This window comes from Phalaenopsis equestris, unplaced genomic scaffold, assembly GCF_001263595.1.
Source record: "Phalaenopsis equestris unplaced genomic scaffold, ASM126359v1 Scaffold000036, whole genome shotgun sequence".
Classification (NCBI taxonomy): domain Eukaryota; kingdom Viridiplantae; phylum Streptophyta; class Magnoliopsida; order Asparagales; family Orchidaceae; genus Phalaenopsis; species Phalaenopsis equestris.
Window position 1 is genome coordinate 1,203,545 of NW_018164478.1, and position 20,596 is coordinate 1,224,140.

Below are 20,596 nucleotides of genomic sequence, written 5' to 3' on the forward strand. Positions count from 1 at the left end.
AGTTCATCACCTACAACAACAAGATCTCTCAGTAGAGAGTACAAAGTTGATTTCGAGGAGCTTATATTGAAATATGGGCTGGTGGAACCCAAGAAGAAAATCATAACTCCATAACCGAGAGGATTGAAATCATTTATTGGCAATGTGATGGTGTTTTAACCTTATCAGACATTATAGAATGTTCACACAGTGGCCCTAGAGGCAAAGAGACAACATCATCGGGTGACAACCACATCTTATTGGCAGAATTCAACGCAGGGATCAAGCAACAAAAGTGCACCAAGTGGAACATCCAAGCCGATCCCGTCTTTAAGAAAAACTAGTTCAGAGTGACAAATAGGAGCCAACCAGCATTCCCAAATCTATACTGGCTAGAAAGTGTTTCAAGTATCACGGATTTGGGCATATTGAATTAGATTACCCAAGCAAAAAAAACAAACACTTTCACTGAGTAGGGAACAGTTGAAGAAATGGATAGTGATATAGAAGAGGAAGAATTCAAAGAGAAAATTAAACGACCAGCTGATGAGAAAGAGGCGCTAGCGACTCAACCCTCATGAGCGAAACTCCCGATGGATTAATATTGGATATTCCCGAAGATAGTGAGTCTAATGAGCCGATATTTGAAAAGGACCATCCCCCGTGGAAGAAATTGTCAGGCATCATGATCGACAATTTACTAATTGGGTGATTGCCACTCAAAAAGGTTCAGCATGCCACTGATTTCACTCTAGAGCCAATTCCTCTAGACGAATTTGTTTATCGGATGTGTTCAGCCGAGCACAAGGAGTGGTAGAGGTAAAGTAACGATTTAATGGCTCGAGAGTTAATTTGTGAGATTCTATGTCTATATACGCCTACAGCTCATATTATATCAAAAAATGATGGATACTTATTCTATCAGGATGTGCTTTAAAATGACAATGCCTAAAAGATTGACTTATCAGGTATAAAATTTTCGCCACCTTCAATATGGCTGACCTGAATCCATATGATTGGACGACGGGAGCTTCAAAGGATAAGGTCGAAGTTACCACAATCCCAAGAGACCGAGTCGGCTTCCCAACCATGACAATGGATGACATGGGAGTCATGTTTGATGCCTGGACTGAACCAGTCCAAGCCTTCTTAAGAGTCGGTCGGTCCTCTTAGACCACTCATCATTATCATATTATTATGCTTTCGTGATATCTTAAGGTTAGCTTTCTTGCGTGAAACAGAGGTCAAAGTCTCAATTTTTCCCTAACAGAGTTGTATCCAAGGGTCGAGTGGTTCTCCGATTGTATCTCACTTCCGAGATGATGAATCCTTCCCAGAACACCTTTGCATCCTTCCCACACTGTTCCCAACCGCCCCTTCCTTGCTGCAGCCGCTCGAAACAACGCCTCCTTGATGTCTACCTGCAGTTCTGCCATACCAATCCCTGCCTCCACCTCTTCCCAACCTAGTTTTTGTCCATCCCAGCCACACCAACCAGCCCTGTCTTGCCACCTCGCCTTCCCCTTCACTGGCGCTTACTAGGGAGTATCAAACCTGCTGTCCTACCAGCCCTGCTCACCGCTCGTTCAGCCACCTACCGGCCTTCCACTCCACCTAGTCAACCACAACCATCCTTGGATCGAACCCCAGTTGAGTTTGTGTGTCGTCTCTGTTGTTATTTCTCATTTCGAGTGTTTGTTTGTAACCCCTATTTGTTTTCAAAAATAATAATTACTTTTCCTGCTCCTGCTGAAGTTGGTTAAACTCCGGTATCATAAACCTACTGATGCTAAGGTGCTAAATGATAATACATTGAAAAAAAAAACACTTCAAGATTGTGTAATCCAATGAATTACGCACAAGAATCAGTTAAGGCAAGATAAAATAAAAAAACTGAAGTGTACAAAAACATCCAAAGAGAAGAAAACCTGAAAAATCTTGAAAGAGAAATAAACGTGGAAAAGCTATGTCATCAAAAGGAAGCAATGTACGTGCAACGCCCATAAAAAATATAGAATATAAAATATGAGCCGTGATAAGCACCAACTTATCAAAAGTACCAGCAACATAGATAATTAATTGATAAAATTTCAATTACTAGCCTTAATATCTACCATGTTGTTAAAAGCGCAAGAAAACCTGCTTCCGAGTGTGGTGTATAGTGGATAGTAAGGTCATGCAAAATATTCCAAAGAAGAGGGCTTTACATAATATAAGGTGCAGTTAATACGGTAATGTGTGTGTCATCGTTGCATTTCAGAATGCACTCTGACCCATCTTGATTGAATAATACCAATTCAACAATAAGTTAATATCATCAGCTGCTCATCACACTGCGTGTTTGCCCTATTGCTTACTAGTTGCTAATAATTTCCATGATTAATTTTTTACTTAAAAAGCCATATATCATTTCATGGTTTTCATTTTTATGATGACTGTTAAATTTATGATATATGTAATATTTCTTCTGATATGTGCACTTCAATTAACCAAAACAGGTATCATGTGACTTCACCCTTCAAAGCAAAAAAAAAATTATTTTGTATACTACATGGGCCTATAGCCTGAAAAACGATTCAAATGTAATCCAAAGAAAAACAACATTTATACCAAACTAAGAAAGAAAATTTATAGCCAAGAAAGCAACATAGTTCATATTTATAATCTATAAATTTTTGCAAGTAAATAAACGAAGATTAACTATTGTGAGCATAAGAAAAATATCTCAGAATGCTTTACCTTGTAATGATGAAACCGTTCTTGATTTGGAGAAGTGAACTCGCCGCCTAATGGGAAAAAAAGAATTAAAGCAATCAAATGACTTATGATGCTTCTATTTTTTTCTCAATGTCAAATTATAGAACGAGATTACCTTACCAAATATATAAATATTGTTTTTCCAAGCAACTGCCTGATGAGCACTACGAGGAGGGGGACTATTTGGGCTTGATATTAATTTCCACTCATTTTTCTCGACATCATAGCGATATAGATCACCGTAAACAAAAGTCTGCAATAGAAACTCAACCTATCAATATTTGGTCTAAATGTCAAAATTGGTGATGGTTAAGCCCAAAAAATGTATAAACAAGCACAAATGAATAGCTGAAGAACCATGAAATCACATTTACTCTTATCGGGATCAAAAGTGGGGATCACTATACAGCTCATGTACGAATTCAAAGAAGAAGAAAATTAATAATTTTTAACTAAGACGGTAACAACATAGATGGAATTGAATCTACGATGTACTAACAATGCTTTATAAATAATAATCTAATGTAGTTTAAATGCAATGCATATGGTTCAAAAGTAGCTTGAATAATGTAGTGTGCTCTAGAATGATTCAATAATATGTTATTTCTTTTTATTGTCAATTTTAACCATCAAATACTGAAACAATGTTAATATATTTGACCTAAATTTAGATGTCAACAAATTACTACTTAAACATAATTTATGAATGTTTTCTAAAAATATCAAGAAACCTAAAGGATGGCATCCATAACATTATATACCGGATGTCAACAAGCCAAATAGCTCCATAGTGCTTTGCCTTTGTGGAGTCTCACATCGCACGTAATGATTTTAAATTAAATCAAATCAAAGTAATATAGATACTCGTTGAAGTGGGAAAAACAAGTCCTTTATAAGATTTAAATTGAACAATAAAGTTGCCAAATTACACTTCTTTCTTTTCTATCAAACAAACAAAAAACTTTCAGGTAGCATTAGATACAACACTGAAAGTAAATCTACAAAAAAGAGAAGTCTTTTGAGACAATATTTATATCCATTTGAAAAAGTTTGAAAGGAATGCACCGACGGTTGTACCAACAAGAATAGCAAATGGTTTCTTTTATGGAATGATAAGAAAAAGAGCCAATAGTTAATCAAATAGTTCCATATTTCTTTGAATGTAAGCACAGCTGTGATAGCAATAATTTAGTTATTTAAAATAGTCCCTGGACCTTTTTAATAAGGGCTAAAATAGCCATCATTAGAGACAATTTAAACTCATATTAAAATACTCCAGGGATTAAATTGACACTTTTATTAACTCAAGGATTAAAATGGCCCCCGACAAAAAGTCAAAGGACCATTTTAACACTTTTCTCCATTTTAATCATAAGCTAAGATCTATTATAAAGATGATTTAAGTTTTAAGGAAACTGATGAGCAAGTAAGAGAGAGAAAAAGTTCTTCAAATAGTTTGTATTGACCTTCAAAAGAAATATGAATAAATACCCCAAATAATTTGATGAGTAAAAGTAAAATGCAGTTATTAAGTGTGTGTGTGTGTGTGTGTTAAAATGCAGTTATTAAAGCAACTGACGAGAAAGTAAAGAGAGAAAAAGTTTGTCATATATTTTGTGTTGATCTTCAAAAGACATATGAATAAATACCCTAAAAATTTTGACCAATGCTGAGAATAAAAGATCATCGTAACAGTAAAATGCAGTTATAAGGTGTGTGTGTGTTAAAATGCAGTTAATAAGTGTACGCGTGTGTAATAGAGCAATTATTGTAATTAAAAATAGCGTAACAAAAATTGAATCACAGTAAGACTATATTAAGGATCAACTATTTTTTCCTCCATTTTTGTTCTTTATTTTTCACATTGGATGTAGAGAACCTTATAAAGATTAACCAAAGTGGTGTATCATAATAGATAACACTTTTTAAATGAAAATTTTCGTAGACGTGGACATGTTTATCAAGATAGCCATAGATGGTAATTTTAGATGACAGATTTAGGGTCTGTTTGGGGCAGCTACAGCTTATTGAATAATCTGCTGATAAGCTGATTAAAAATAATCTACTGATAAGCTAGGTGCGGTAGTTATTATAAATTTTAATTTTTTTAGAACGGTCAGACCACTGCCAGAAAGCTGCTACCACACCTAGATAGTGCGGTGAGAAAACATTATTTTCAGTATTTTGAAAACGCATAAGCTGTCAAGACGCAGTTTACCCAAACAGACCTGGTGCATTTTCAAAACACCACCACACGAAATAAGCTGCCCCAAACGGGGCCTTAGTGAGTGAAGCCCCTTCTAAGGAAATATAAAGTTTAAATAATACATTTAATTTAAAAAGTTATACGATTAAATTAATAAAGCAATGGCTAGCTGGAGCTCAAGCAAATTTAGTGGATACGAAATTGATAATAATCAAAGAAAGTGACTTTAAAAAAAGTGATATTAAGACTTAATATGTTTATGTGCTTAAGATCTACTACAACAAAAGAATCATAATAGAATAGAGATAAAGGCTAGTTTGTAGAGTTAATTTTGGATATTTAGATTACTAAGTAGTCAGAAAATATCATAGATACTTGAAGGAGATTTTATAAAGTTGTAATCATATAGACTTCGTACAACATATGATCAAGTGAAGAGAAATAAGCAATTCATTAACAACTAGGTCAAATTTGGTACACATAAGAATCATATCATGTACCTCTATAAAAAATATGAGGGTTGACGTGGGCAATGATACCGGATGAGAAAGCCCAAACCACAAAAGAAACATAAATATTATTATTTAATTTGAAATCGGACACAACGACTCTTCAAGACATGAAATAAATGACAAACAAACACAAAGACACAAGTCTACACCTCGAAAGTGTATTCAAGATAATGGATCCGGAGGCATGGGGACAACTATTGTGAATGGGGGAGAGGGGCTGGCAAGAGTTGGAGGGTGAGCTAAAGGAGGAAGGCAGTAGGTTAAGGTGGTGGAAAGGTTTGTTCGGCAGCTAGGAGATAGGTTGGAAGGTGGGGTAGCAAGCTGGGAAGGTGGGGCAGCAGCTGGGAAGGCTCGTCAGCACATTCTCAGGGTGGACAACGAGCAAGGAAGCGCTGCCAGTGATGGGAAAGGCCTAGACAGCAAGGTAGACTGCTGGAAGTGGGTCGGCTGAGTGTTGGAAGAAATTCTAGGAAGGTGAACAGCAAGATTGGATTGTTCAAGAAGGGCAGCTGAGTGTTGGTATGGAGTATGGGGAGCTGTGGCTTTATTGGGAGAAGGCTGGCAGCAGGTTGGAGGGAGGACAGCAGTCGGCAGTTGTTAGGGAAGAGGTACGGTGGTCTGTTGTAGGGCTGGGAAGCGGGTGGACAGCAGCAAGAAGGGAGGAATAATAAATAAATATATCATCAGGGTCAAGCTACAGCCGGAGCACCATCCAGACATGTGGAGACGATCGCCACCTCAGACGAGGGACGGTCATAACACTACCTCTACGTCAGATACAACCCTCAAAGAGGAAAATACAAAGGCTAAATCCTGATTTCATATATCAAAAACAATACCCCTAACTCTAAGCACATCATTCTCAATTTATAAAAGAAGCTAGACTTATTTTAGGTAATAAAAATAAAAAGACAAAATAAAATATAATCAAGTTTTCAGATTTTAAGAAAGAATTTAAAATAAGAAAGGTTTTAAAATAAGAAGGTAGAATAAGATATAATCATGATTTTAGATTTTAGGAAAGGATTTAAAATAGGAAAGTGTTAGGAAAGAAAAAAAAGAAAAGAATGAAAGGAACAAAAATGTAAAGGAGGAAAAAGGGAAAGGGGGGGAAAAAGGAAAAAAAGGGAAGAGGAAGCAGGGGGTGGCAGCCTCCCTTCTTTGAGGACCAATCAATTCTCTCCCAATCCCTGAGTCAGTCACGTGAGGTTGGGGAAGCTTCAACACAACATGTCAAAGCTTCTGGTCCCTTGTCTTTAATCATGTCAGCACCTGGATCTCACTGTCGACTGTATCGCCTCCTAAAGCACTTGCGAGCTCACCTCCATCTCGGCCCAATCTCCTAGGAGTAAAATATCTTGCACGGTGATGGCCATGGTGATAGAGAATTGTTCGTCACTAAAATCAGTCCCGCTACTCTACTGGTAAGGGCTCATGTCTCAAGAATTCTACCAAAGAAAGTAAATGAGGTGTTTGTCATCCTTGGTGAAGGAATACGTGTTTATAAATCCATCGTGTTGAGTTTTCTGGTCAAATTGTCACGGTCTTCCTAGCAGAAGATGACACGCATCCGTGGAGATCACATCACATCGTACCTGGTTATGCAGCTGACTCCCTATTGGAAACTCTAACAGGCATTTTCGGTCGATGCTGACCCTATTTTTTTTCTTCAACAAAGTCAGTATGGTTGGGACTGCCTTTGAGTCGTAAGTCTCAGTTTATCTACCAATTGAGTTGATGTCACATTCTTGCTACTACCCCCGCCGATGATAAAAATGCATACCTTTTCGTTCATTGTGCAATGCGTGTAGAAAAATGTTGTGGAGAAGCCATTGAGGATCCCTAATTTCTTTGGCCTGCAGAATTTGTTAAATCACAAGTGCCTCTTCCTCATCTGGTGGAAGCTGCTCCTCCTCACCCTGTTCCTCAACTTCCGTGTTCGGCTCATTCGCTAAGTTAACGAGTCGAACACGAACAACACGAACCAATATTTGTTCGTTCGTGTTCAGCTCGTTTTGGCTTGAAATACTACTAATCAATTATATATATCTTTAATGAGTAGTATTTTTAAAAAATTTAATTGACTACAAGGCTACAAAGATTTATAATCAATTAAAATTATTAATGAAGAAAATAGAATAAAAATTAAATCTTGCCCCAATCCTTAACATCTTATGGCTACGTGATTAGGGTTGTCAAAACGACTCTTTGTTCGTGAAAGGCTCGTGTTCAGCTCACTAAGCAAACGAGCTGAACACGAACACACTTTTTGACCTCGAAATATAACGCGAGCTAAGTCTGGGCTCGCTCGTGTTCAGCTCATTTACACCCCTACTTCCCACTCCTCGCTAACCTCTTCTCTGCTGCTCTGCTCGATAAAACACGACTCTGCCCGTTGGGCAGTTAGAAGCTATGTGCCAAAATCCGTGACATTTGAAGCATATTCTAGCGAGCACTGTAACTATGAGGGGGGCTTTATCCCTATCTGAACTAATTTTCTCAACTCTCTGTGGAGTACTCGTGTTGTTGTCTCCAACTATGGGTGGCTACCTGGAGGGTGGTGGTGGTTGGCTCTGCTTCTGCTACATTTCCACTTTCAATGTCAATGTCTGGACATCCCCCAGCGTCCAGTACTGTTGTAGTTGCACCACATTACTAATACTAGGATTCAAGCACCAAGATATCAGGCTGATGTATTCTCCTTTGGCTCTATCAAGTCGCACTCTGGGAACGGCAATAGAGAACCAAAACTTCGACAGATGAAGTCGAAGCGCTTCCAACCCTGAAAGACTGATGTGGGGCTTGGGAGAAGACCGACCGGTCCTCGAGGGGGGCTGGGCTGGTTGTCGGACCCTCCCCTTCTTCTATTCCCTCCTCCCCTATTCCTTCCTTTCCTCCTTTCTCCCTCTTTCCATTTCTTCCTTTTCTCCTTTCTCCCTCTTTCTCTTCCCCTCACCTTTCCTTCCACTTCAACCAACCAACTTGAATTCTAGTAATAACATCCCCAACAATATCGCCAACCCTTTAAACAATATACCCGAGATATCTAAAGCGTTCACACCTTCTAATAATTTGATCACCCATTGTTACATTTCTGTCACTAGAGCAAATTACATTTCATTTATTGAGTTTTAGTTCTACTCAAACTTAGTTCTACTCAAACAAAAGTTTTAGTTCTACTCAAACAAAAGCCTTTAGAACCTCCATAATTCAAGCATAATTCAAGTTTTCCTTAGCTTTTTCTCTCGTCTTATCCACAAGAAGGATATCATCAGCAAAAAGCAAACACCAAGGTACATCCTCCTGTAAATGCCCAGTAAGTTCATCCATAACTAAAGCAAAAAAATATGGGCTTAAAGCCGATCCCTCATGTAAACCAATAGAAATAGGGAAATATTTGGTCAATACACTTCTGTCCGAACACATTGTATACATATCTTTAATGACTTGAATATAAATCATATCAACACCTTTCTTCTCAAAAACTCTCCAAAGGATATCTCTTGGAACCTTATCGTACACCTTTTCTAAATCAATAAAAATCAAATGTAGATCTTCGTTGTTATCTCTGAACTTCTCCATCAAACCTCTCAATAAATGTATAGCTTCCATAGTAGACCTGACCGGCATAAAGCCAAATTGATTATGAGAAACCTTTGTAATACGTCTTAACCTATATTCAATTGCCATCTCCCATAATTTTAAAGTATGACACAACAACTTAATTCCTCTATAATTGGTATATTCTTGTGCATCCCCTTTATTCTTAAAAATGGGAACCAAAATACTCTTCCTCCAATCCTCAGACATCATTTTAGTTTTTAAAATAATATTAAAGAGTTTAGTAAGCCAAGAAACTCCAAAATATCTCAAATATTTCCACACTTCAATTGGGATATCATCAGATCCTACAGACTTTCCAGGCATAGTTTTCTTTAAAGTCTCCTCAACTTCTTTTTTACTAATGTGACGGTAAAAATGAAATATTTTATTATTATTAACGTTATTAAGGTCACTAAGGTCGATCGTCTTTTCCGAAACTTCATTAAAAGGTTTATCAAAATAACTCACCCACCTATTTTGAATATCTTTTTCTAAGAAAAGCACTTTTTGATTTTCATTTTTAATAAACTTTACTTATTTAAATTTTTACTTTTATTTTCTCTTTCTTTGGCTAGTTTATATATATATTTTTCACTCTCCTTAGTATCTAATCTATTATAAGGACCATTTAAAGCAAAATTTTTAGCATCACAGATTATTCTCTTAGACTCCCTACGGGCGTTTCATATTTTTTTCAATTCTCTAAGCATTTAAATTTAAATCAATTTTTATAACATACATTTTTATATCTTATCTCTTCTTGGACATTATTATTCTACCACCAGCTATTTCTAATTATGGAGCAAAAAATCCAGCAATAATAAAAATAAATAGAACTGATGCAAAGGATTGAGAAGTAAGAAAAAAAAAGGTGGACCAAAGTCATTTCTATAAACTGTGCGAAAAAAATTAGTTAAAACACATAATATTGGAAAAAAAGGTAGTGATAGAAAAAATAAAGAAAAGAAAAAGCACACTAAAATAAGCAAACAAAATAAAATATAACATATATTTAAAAATAATTACATAATTCTAAACAATACCTTAGTTCCGTTGTAGAATTCTCCGCCATATAAAATCAGCTCCATCTCCTTCGATGGATTTATGGACAACTATATTACAGGAAAATATTAGATACATTGCAAAATAAAAACTCTTCGCCTCACCTTAAGGACATGAAGTGCAATTTTAATTAACAGATTGATCTGAGTGCGATTATACTTTAATGAGGTGATGAGCAAAGCACCCCTAAAGATTGGATTATTTCAGATTTACTAACAGTGATCCATAAGAAAATCTATACAAAATACGAGTTTTTAAGATATTCTTCTTTGTTTCGTTTTGAAATATGAGGGAGACGATTCCATTTCTCTGAGTTACAGTCAGTTCAAAAATGTCTACTTTACAGATATAACTTCACCGCAAGCTTTGCTACCATGGAAGAATTGCGTCACTTACCGTGCAATTGGATCGAGGGGATGGAGCGGGGACATTCTCCTCCACATGAACCTCCTTCTTCTTGGCCTCCTCCTTTTGTATGTTCCTCTGTCTCAGCCAAGAAGCCAATTGGTTTCGGGAAAAAAAAGAAAACTAAAAAGACAGAAATGGAAGTACAAAAGGGAAGAAGGGAACTTAGGGCGTGTGGCAGATTACAAGGATAGCATCGATGTCGTCTTCTTCGGCGACCTTTTTACTCTCCCTTCGGACCCGCTTCTCTTCGGCCTTAGCGGTCTTCCTCTCCGTCTTCTCCTTTCCTCTTCCGGCCTTCTTGCTCTTCTTCCCCATAACCTATTCACTCTTCTGTTCGGCGAGCAGCGGCGGCCGGCTGCAAGGTGGTTCTCCCTTGATGGGCGATCGGTCTGCTTCCATAAATGTGAGGGGTGGGCGATGCAAATAAACCGGCTGTCCGGTTCAGGTAGATTAATTTTTAAAATTAAATAATAAATTTCTAATATGTGAAATTTACATACTTACCATAAAATTTCTATAGATGTATACATCAAATGCCTAAATTTGATTTTTAATCTTTTGATTATATGTTTATTTATTTGTATTGTAGTGCTTTATTTTGTTTGTATTATGCTTCATTTTACTATATTTTAAAATTGTTTTAATTTTGTTAAATTTAAATTTTATGTTTTATTAAAAAAATTTATTCACCTCAATCTTGATTCAAAAATGAACATGATGGAACTCAAGGTTATTTTAAACCAATAAAGTTAATTAAAAGGAAGCCAAATATTGCTTAGGTGGCTCTCATAAGTTGACTAAGTCAATGAAATGAGCTTGAACAACTTAGTCCATATGGTGAGTTAAAGGGGTTTAAGATGACCTAAGGCATAAAGTCAAGCATTAGGCTCAATGAGTTCCTAAAGGCACGTTAATGATCTACAAGATACTCAACCCTTAATTTTAAATAGCATAACTATGATCAACTCAACATAAAAAAATATATATATGTTAAGGATCAAAATTTGTATATTTCTAATTAAAAGCAATGAAGATTTGATTTTGATTTTAATTTTAATTTTAATTTGGATTTCAGCAAGCAGTTAATCCTTTAGGATAGCATTTAAAGAGTTATTTATACTAGATTCTAGATTATAAATATGAGAAAATAAAAGATTATATGGACCTCACCAAAACTGAGGTCAACAGCGCCTTTAACTTAATTTAATCATACTTTATTAGACTCCATGTATCCTTATTAGAAGCTTAAATCAAGTGATCATTTGTTTAATTTGTTTTAGATTAAAATTTACCCAAATTAAAAGTAACTTGACTCACTTAACCCATAGATTGCCCCACTTGGAATTAGAATCAATTTTAAACTTACGGTCAATACACGGACTTAAATGTATGTCTCCTAAGTCATATCAATTCTATGTTGATTAAACTTGACCCAAATTTAACATCATCTGTCCTTCCAGGGTTAGATTGATCTAATTGACTTTTGATGGATCTAAGTCTAACATGACATTACTCTTGATGCATCGTAGGATCTTGGAGCCCAATAGAGTTTGTTTAGATTAGAATTTTAGTCATAAGTAAGCCTAAGTTAGCTTAACTTGATTAAAAAAAACCATTTGGCTAAATTAGCTTGTGATATGCCAATTAAACCATGTATCCCCATTCATTTAAGCATAGTCGTTCATCAGAAACTAAGTACCTAGCCTAAACCTTGTCTACCCAACCCATCTTTATTAGATACAATTCAGACTTATTCATCAGTTTGGCTTGAGCCAACCTAATTGAAATCATGGACTCACTACCTTAAGTAAATCAGCTAACCTTAAAGATCCATATGAGAAATTAAAACCTATTAGATTTGGCTAATATGGTGGCAACCCATTTTAGGCACAAGCTAGCCCAAATTGGCTTTGATCAAGACTACTTGACATAAATTTTGCCAAGGTGGCTTTGACCTTGTCTTGCACCCATTTTGGTTGGCCTATGGAACCCTTAACAAGCTTAAATGAATCAAATTACACAGGTAGTCTAACTTCAATTAGATAAAAATCAGTACATGGCATGTGACTTATCACCAAATCAGGCCTAAATATTAACAAATTATAGGTTGAAGGCTAGATCACCACATCATATAAATTATTACTAAAAGTTATCTTAAAGTGGTATCTTTATAGAGTTGAAATTAGTCAAATTCTTTTTATAGTTTCCTTGATGATGATGATGATGATGATGATGATGATGATGATGATGATGATGTGAAGCTTGATATTTAGATGCATGCATTAATGATTGTAGGTTTTATATTCACTATGTATTAGCAACTGAGCAAGTCTTGGGCCGTGTTTAGCTGCAACCCAGATTTACGTTCAATAGAATTTAGTAAATCTAAATTTATCAAATCCATATTTAACAAATGCACGCTCGCGAACCATGATGGAATAACTCCCTTAAATCCGTCTATGAATCTGATTTAGTGAATCTAAAATTAAGTAAGAAAATAGCAGAAATCAAAGAACTTCGTTTTAACAGATTGCAAGATTAAATTTTGTTTTATTTTTATGTTTGAACTTCAATTAAATCTTTGGCTCTGGTTAAAAGTATGTCACCAAACACCCCCTTAGAACATAAAATAATGCTAACCCTCGGTAGGTAATGATAATGCGAGGGGAAATGATTTTGATGTGAATTTATTTCAAACTTATTTTTTGGGCTAATGCTTAAAAAAAAAAAACAAATGAAAAAAAAAAAAAAACCAGATAATTCTTATATATTTAAATATCTAACACCTAAACATTTATATTTACATGCAAATCTTTAACATCACATTTATTTAAAGTGAAAAACATACTTTTATGCATTAGTTCATGGCACCAATCTGTTATTAGTGTAAATATAAAACTTTGGTTGGTTGATATGTAAAATACATAAGAATTGTGTAATCTGTATATAAATTTCCCTTTTTTTTTCTCCTTTTCTCTGCCGTTTAACATTTCGCAACAACCAAGAAAAATGCTCTTCATGACTGTCTTCTCAAGTGAATTCCATTACAACAAAACATGCGAAGAGTGACGGAAACCTGCCTGTATTGCCAAAATACACCCAAGTAAATTTCTCCATACATCATTTAAGTATATATACATCCACAAACTTCAAAAAAACTTGGGGTAGTTTTTCAGAAAAATACTGTTCCAATGCAATTTGATCATATGTCTGCGAAGGATGTGACAGTCTCAAATCCATGACAATCTGGGAGTGGTGCGTTTCCAGGACGAACGGAGATGATGACATCAAGGCCTGCAAAATAGTTCAAAAGAAAAATAATAGCAGTAAGCGATTTGGTTTAAGTTCATGCATAGCCAATAAAAAGAAGACTTAACCGTTTCATTGACTCTCTTTTTTTTTTTTTAATGGAGAATGTGTTTTCCCTCAGCAGTAGAGAGACTGATTCAAAATAAAGCTTAAGAAAATTCAGAAGCAATTGATTGAATGGGATGATGAAAAAAACTAACAGTACAAAACAGTACCCCTAAAGTTAAATTTTTAATAATAATTTAATAATTTTTAGATTGCTAATTTGATAAATATTTTATAACTATGTTAAATATCTTATCATAAAGAATATAATTATCTCATTAAATACTTTATATACATCTCTTTAAAAAATAAACTCTATTTTCAAACAAAATATAAAAATTTATACGAGATGGAATTTATATTACAAAATATTGTACTATTTCTAGCTCAACCACTGTCCACGCCAGTAAAATTGCTACGTTCATCACCTCTATCATGATCGTACAAAATATGTTGAAAAGAAAACTCATATGATTGATGAACTATGTTTGTAAAAAATAGTAAGTGCAGACATTCTATAAAAGGATCCTTTAAACACTCGTCACCGAATCAGAGATGATCAATTCTCCACTTTAAGGGAAGGTAATTTTATCGTTGCATTCTCTCTTTCTCTGCCTTCGCAAGTTTTCCCACTATAGAGAGGCGCTCTTCTTCAACTTGATGGTTATTAGTATGACCCGTTTATCCTCTAGCACTTTCTTATAATCGGAAATCCGCTCAATAGATTGCAATCAGCCAAGAAAGTCGTCTAGATCCATACTTCCATCGAATTCAGGTAGATCCACTTTCATGCATAAATTCTCGTGTCCCCCATATGTGGTCACCTTTTGAGCTTTCTCTGATACTGAATTTTGAAGTGTTAGGGTCTATATTCCTCATCACTGATGTCTTCCCTATGGAACGGATTCAGATCCTCGTCCCTTTCTCCCCATCGACTCTTTAGATCTTGATCGAGGGTAATCTTCCCCTGGGTCCCATCATCAATCTCTGGCAGTTTGCTTAAGACGACGGATCACCCGCTGTATCTCATCCTGGGCAGAGTCCATCATGCATCTCTTTGGTAGCATGATTAGAGTTTGGGATTTGTGGGAGGTGTTTGATGGTAGGAAAGAAAATTTCTGGTTATGGTAGATGCTAGGAAATCATATGATAGAATTAGAATTAGGCCACCTCTGATACCAATTGATACCGGAGTATATCAAAAATATGATACGAAAGCAAATTTTTTTACTCAAAACGACGGGTTACAACTAGGATTCACAAACAAGAACAGAAAACATGACAAATATCAATATCCCGCTAGGGCTGTAGGGGGTAGTCATGGTGCAACGACAAGAGAGTTTCGTTGGAAAGTATGAGATGGTGGTATTAGTAGGAAAGGAGTGGGGGTGGTATGAGAGGAGTAGGGGTGCAGGCTGTCAGTTAAAGAAGTGGGAGTGGGTATGCGACCTATAGGATTGGCAGCAGGCGATGTCCAGCTTGGTAGGAGTATGGGGTGAGGTTTGCCGCAAGCAGAAAAGGGTGTTGGTGGGATTTGTGATGGTATAACTAGGGCTGTCAAAAAAGCTCGTTGTTCGCGAACAGTTCGTGCTCGGTTCGTTAATGGGTTCGTGTTCGATTCGTTCGATAAGTAAACGAGACAAACACGAACAATTTTTTTTCGTTCGGTTAGTTAAACGAACCAAACACGAACAGTGATGCGTTCGTTCGTGTTCGAATCGTTATTGTTTGAAATATAAAATAATATAAAATAATTATATATAAAAAATTTATTATATTTTAAAACATTAAATTTTATAAATTATAATATATAATAAAATAATAATAATAATATATTAATATACTATAGTAGTAATATACTAATATAGATATTGTATATTTATATAATATAAGTTATATAATTAATATATAATATTATTTTTATATATTAATATTAGGGATGTCAAATTGGCTTGTTGTTCGCGAACAGCTCGTGTTCGGTTCGTGTTCGGCTCGCTCATTAAGAAACGAACACGAGCTTATTTCAAACAAACTAAATTTTAAACGAACCGAACACGAACACAGGCTTTGTTCGTTCGTGTTCGGTTCGTTTACACCCCTAGGTATAACCAATATGAAACGAAAGGAGCGACGACTGGAAACCGGCAGGGGTGGCGGGGGCGGAAGGTAGCGAGCATGGGAGAGAGATCTGTGGGAGATTAGGTAGAGGTAGTCATCATCTCAGAGCAAAATAGAGGCAGAGTACCACCTATATTCGAATACAACTCTAGCAAGGGGAAATAACCTGAAGGTAGAATTATAAAATCAAAACAAAAACTAAATCCTAACTCAATAAGCAACATATTTATAATAGGTAGATAGGAGGAAGGGGGTAGTTCCCGCCTAAGAGTTGGTCGGCCGTCAAGCCTCCCTGTTGGTCTAGCTCCCCCAATTCAGAACCAAATGGTTTAGCTAATAATCTCCGCATCTATGGTTAAAAAAGGCAGCAAACATAAGCACTTGGTTGACCTGATTCATTCCCTAGAAGCACACATATCACTGCAATTAATTTTAAAATGTCCCATTTACAGATTATTAGTTGCTTCAATGATTTGACCCACCTACTCAAAGCGGCTTTAGACTTTATGATATCTGCATTTACTGTATCATTATGTATTTAAAGGAGAAAGGAATATTCCTATTGAAATTTGACAAACTTCCATTGATAAAAAAATAGGGCATTTACATACATACCACCCAATTCATATGTATTTGCATATCTAACACCTGAACTTCGCTTTTTTTTCTTTTATACCACTCAAAGTTTTCATATCACATAAAAAATATCACTATTTCGATTTTTAAAAAGTGAAATGCACTTTTTCAAGCACAGATAAGGTGGAATTTAGGTAAAAATTAAAGTTTAGGTAATAGATATATAAATAGAGAAGAATTGAGTGGCATACACGTAAATATTCCTAAAATGCATGCTTTGATACCTGAATTAGTTACGTACATTGATTTATACACATGTACTGATGTACAAAAGAAAAAAAAAACGCACACCATACTATAACTGTTAACCATTTCTTTTCCTAAGAATATAGCTGCATTGTATTGTATGTAAATCATTGTAACTGTATCTATGTTTCAAATGCGCGCATCAAGCATAAATAAAATATAAATTTTAAGAAAAATTGGTGGATGAAGTTCAAAATAAATCTACCTGCAGCCTTTGCAGCAACAGCTTCCTGGTAAACGTCTGTTATAAATAAGATTTGTGAGGGTGCATCTACTCCGACAGACTGCGATATCTCAAAATAACTCCTTGTTTCTCGTTTGTTTCTGGAGAGGTAAGAAAAGAAATCATGGAAAACCCTTCAGCCTAAGTAAGCAAGGAAAAAAAAAGTACAATAACAAAATAGCAGCATAATTTTTTTCCGGGAGAAAGAAATCTGTCGGTAGTATACGTGAAGAATGCAATTGAATTGAAAACCTACCCGGTTGTGGTGTCAAAAAATCCACATAAATACTTTCTCAAGTCCCCATGTTCTGAATGTCCAAAGAGAAGCCTCTGAGCCTCTCTACTCCCACTAGAATATATGTAAACCTAAATGTATTTGCTGCTTCTTAGTTATTAGATGAACCTGATAACAATAATTTGAACAAAACAAACAGAGGAATACATTTGCTAAAGACATAAAGCGTTAGGTGAAAGGGGAATCCATGAGCACGAAGACCAATTTGAAAAGAGTCCAACAATGTGGCGGAAAATGCAGAATAACATTTTTGGTTTAGTTGTGAGATATGTAAATACGTAAGAATTGTGTCCAACTTATGTAAATTTCCCTATAAACTATCACACAGAAGTTCAGAGAGAAATCAACAAGTCACATCATAAAAAAAAAAGGAAACAAGGACAAATCAGATGAGCAGAATCAGGCTTGCTATGCGTAGAACCTAGAAGCTGCAATAAAAGAGCTAACATAGAGACAACATCACAGAAATAAACCACAACAGCAACAGAGAACAATCTAGGAGCAGCAAACTGCAAGAAGAACAAAAGTGTAGCCGAATAACAGTTGTACAAAGCAGACCGGATAATGAATTTTAAGTAGAAGAAAAGAAGAAGAAAGGAGGAACCGCAGCCTATATAAACCGCCTTCAACAACATAACATATAATACAAGTTAACAAATCAATTAAAGCATATTCAAACCCGAGCCAACCGAGATGTATAAAACAACAACATTGAAAGGAATTCCATGATGATTAATGTAATGGGCCTAGCATTTTCCTTCATACAAAAGGAAAAACATAAAAGCTATTTCTGAATAATAAGAAAAGAAGAAAATTAAAACTAAGAGATTTAATAACTGAGTTTTTTTTTCTCTTAAAAAAATCACCAGCTTAGCCCCAGGAGATGGAACGTTGTTAACAGCATGGATTATTTTTCTTCCTAATGAGATCACCATGAAATGGAATGTTGTTATCTATGGATCATTATAAATAAAAAGCTGTTATGTATATATTGTTGAATATTAGTTCAAAATTCCTTCTCAAGCTGAATTGTATATATTGATCACATTCAGATTGTTAATTAATTATCAAATCTCATTTTGGGTAAGGCAGTAATGTGAATATTATAATTTGAAAGTTTGTTGAAACATGATTTAATTGCACTAGCCCATATTCATTATTTCTGAGATGAAATGTTGATCTATCTTAATGTGCAAGAAATTACACGGTGGATAAGAAATTTTGTAATGATTAAGATAGCCTGGTTTTTATAGTACAAATTCAAACTTTTTTCACCTGATAATTTAGCTCTACTAAAAATCTTTTTAAGCATTACTTAAAAGATACCAAGTGCCATTACAATTTTTTAAAGCACTTAATCTATTTATAGTATTAATTACTCATGTCATATGCATATTTTGCTTCTACGATTGCACACTACTAATAGCACCATTTGCGTTGTCAACTGTTGGGAGAGAAATGAGGAAATTATGAAAACTAATTCGAGAGATCCGAAGCAAAACATTTAACAGAAGTGCTCAAAATAAGAAAACCACAGAAAATACAAAGAGCACAATATTTACTATGAAAATAGTCAACGAGAAAAAAAAACACGGAGCCACACCACATTCACTATCAAGAAAATGAGGAAAATTATACAAATTACGCTACACTCAAGCCTCTCCACACTTTAAAAAACTTTAGGACACCCTTCTCCTTTACACAAAAGAATACTTGAAATCCATCGTCAACAAAGACGACAATAGTAGGAACTTTCCGAAAACCGGTTACAGGAAATGAGCTGCTGCGATATGGCGCGACAACACTCCAATAGGTGTTGGGGAGTTGCATCAGAGGCTCTATAGGGTTGCGCTCTCAGGCTTTGAATATGAAATGGGTGTTGCGGCACTGTCGGTCTTGGCGTTAGAGAGCTGCATCTAGGCTTGGCGATGCTCCCCTCAGAGCATTGGAATGTCATGCTTTCGAGTTTTGAAGTTGCATCGGGCATAGATATGCTGCCTTCTAGGGCTTGAAGTGTTGTGTACGATAAAAAAAATTCTAGAGACACTGCTCCTAAACCCAATTCAACAGGGACCCCAAAAAAAATAAAAAAGAAAAGAGCACAAAATGGAGAGATCCAAAGCAATTGTGGAAGCCGATTCGAGAGACCCAAAAAAAACAAAGAAATGGAAACCAATTCGAAAGATTCAAAGCAAAGCTTAAGAGCACAAAATAAAAAAAAACCACAAAAAATGTAAATAACACAATATTTAACATGAAAAAACCCGATAACCAGAAAATACTACAGAGTCATAACACACCAAGAAATTAACTATAAAAAAAAAGATAAGAATTGTACAAATTATACTAAACTCAAGGCTATCAATACTTTGGAACACTTCAGAGCAATATTTTCCTTAGCACAAGAAAAACCTTGAAATCCACCCGACAAAGATGACACAATAAGTAGAAATTTTTCAAATATCGATTACGGGCGTCGGGCTGCAGCAATATAGCGTTGCAACACTCCAACAGGCATCAGAGCACTGCAGTGTAGCACTCTCGGGTTTTAAATATGGACTGGGCTCGACAACATTGTTGGTGTCGAAGCTAGGGCATTGCATTTGGGCTCTGTGACGCTCCACTCAGGGATCTAGAGTGTCGTGCTCTTTAGTTCTGAAGCTGCATCGGGCATGGCGACACTGCCTTCTAGAGCCTAGGACGTTGTGTACAGTTAAAAAAATTCAAAGGAAATGTGATGCGGGGCTATGAATGGGGTCGGCTTAACCAACCCCTGAAAGAGTCTGGTTCAACCCCTGTTGACCTCAATTTTCGTGAGGTCTAGTATTCCTCCTAGGGTTTAGGATCTAGCCTTAGGAATCTCCCTTCGACTATCGTAGAACCTTAGAAGTGGGACCCGCCTCATTCTAGAAATTCAACCCGCTTCCGTCCCCTTCTGATCCGGCCGATCGCCGCAATTCGCATTGTCTGCATTGTTACTTGTCGAATGCTCAAGTAAACATTTTGGGACAATCGATCGCGGGTCAAAATTTTGTAAAATTTAAATTTCGGCGCGTTTTGACCCGATTGTCGACGACGTCGTCCGAGCGACCCCGGATGACGAAACGGACTGCGCCAACGCGTCCGGAACATCGATTTTGCCCGGGGAGGACACCCATTTTGTCGCGTCGCCGCGCGCGAGTAAATTGTGTTTTAAT

At 36.0% G+C, this 20,596-nt stretch overlaps 2 protein-coding genes across 5 annotated transcripts in view; both read right to left on the reverse strand.

Moving 5' to 3' along the window:
* The window catches only part of LOC110018756 (kelch domain-containing protein 4), a 91,326-nt gene extending 80,381 nt beyond the window's left edge, over positions 1-10,945 (reverse strand). For all 3 annotated transcript variants that reach the window (XM_020716178.1, XM_020716177.1, XM_020716176.1), the window contains exons 1-5: positions 10,711-10,945; positions 10,516-10,602; positions 10,101-10,169; positions 2,857-2,989; positions 2,719-2,765 (exon numbers count right to left, since the gene is read on the reverse strand). In XM_020716178.1, the coding sequence (XP_020571837.1) occupies positions 2,719-2,765; positions 2,857-2,989; positions 10,101-10,169; positions 10,516-10,602; positions 10,711-10,842 (468 nt within the window). In that variant the 5' untranslated portion in view covers positions 10,843-10,945. The remainder of the gene's footprint in view (positions 1-2,718; positions 2,766-2,856; positions 2,990-10,100; positions 10,170-10,515; positions 10,603-10,710) is intronic.
* A 2,467-nt stretch (positions 10,946-13,412) lies between these two features.
* LOC110018736 (probable bifunctional methylthioribulose-1-phosphate dehydratase/enolase-phosphatase E1 1) overlaps positions 13,413-20,596 on the reverse strand; it is a 65,063-nt gene continuing 57,879 nt past the window's right edge. Inside the window, exons 10-13 of one of the 2 annotated variants that reach the window (XM_020716149.1) lie at positions 17,361-17,470; positions 17,087-17,205; positions 13,712-13,821; positions 13,413-13,607 (exon numbers count right to left, since the gene is read on the reverse strand). In XM_020716149.1, the coding sequence (XP_020571808.1) occupies positions 13,730-13,821; positions 17,087-17,205; positions 17,361-17,470 (321 nt within the window). In that variant the 3' untranslated portion in view covers positions 13,413-13,607; positions 13,712-13,729. Of the gene's footprint in view, positions 13,822-17,086; positions 17,206-17,360; positions 17,471-20,596 lie in introns of both variants that reach the window. The other variant, XM_020716148.1, reaches the window with a different exon arrangement.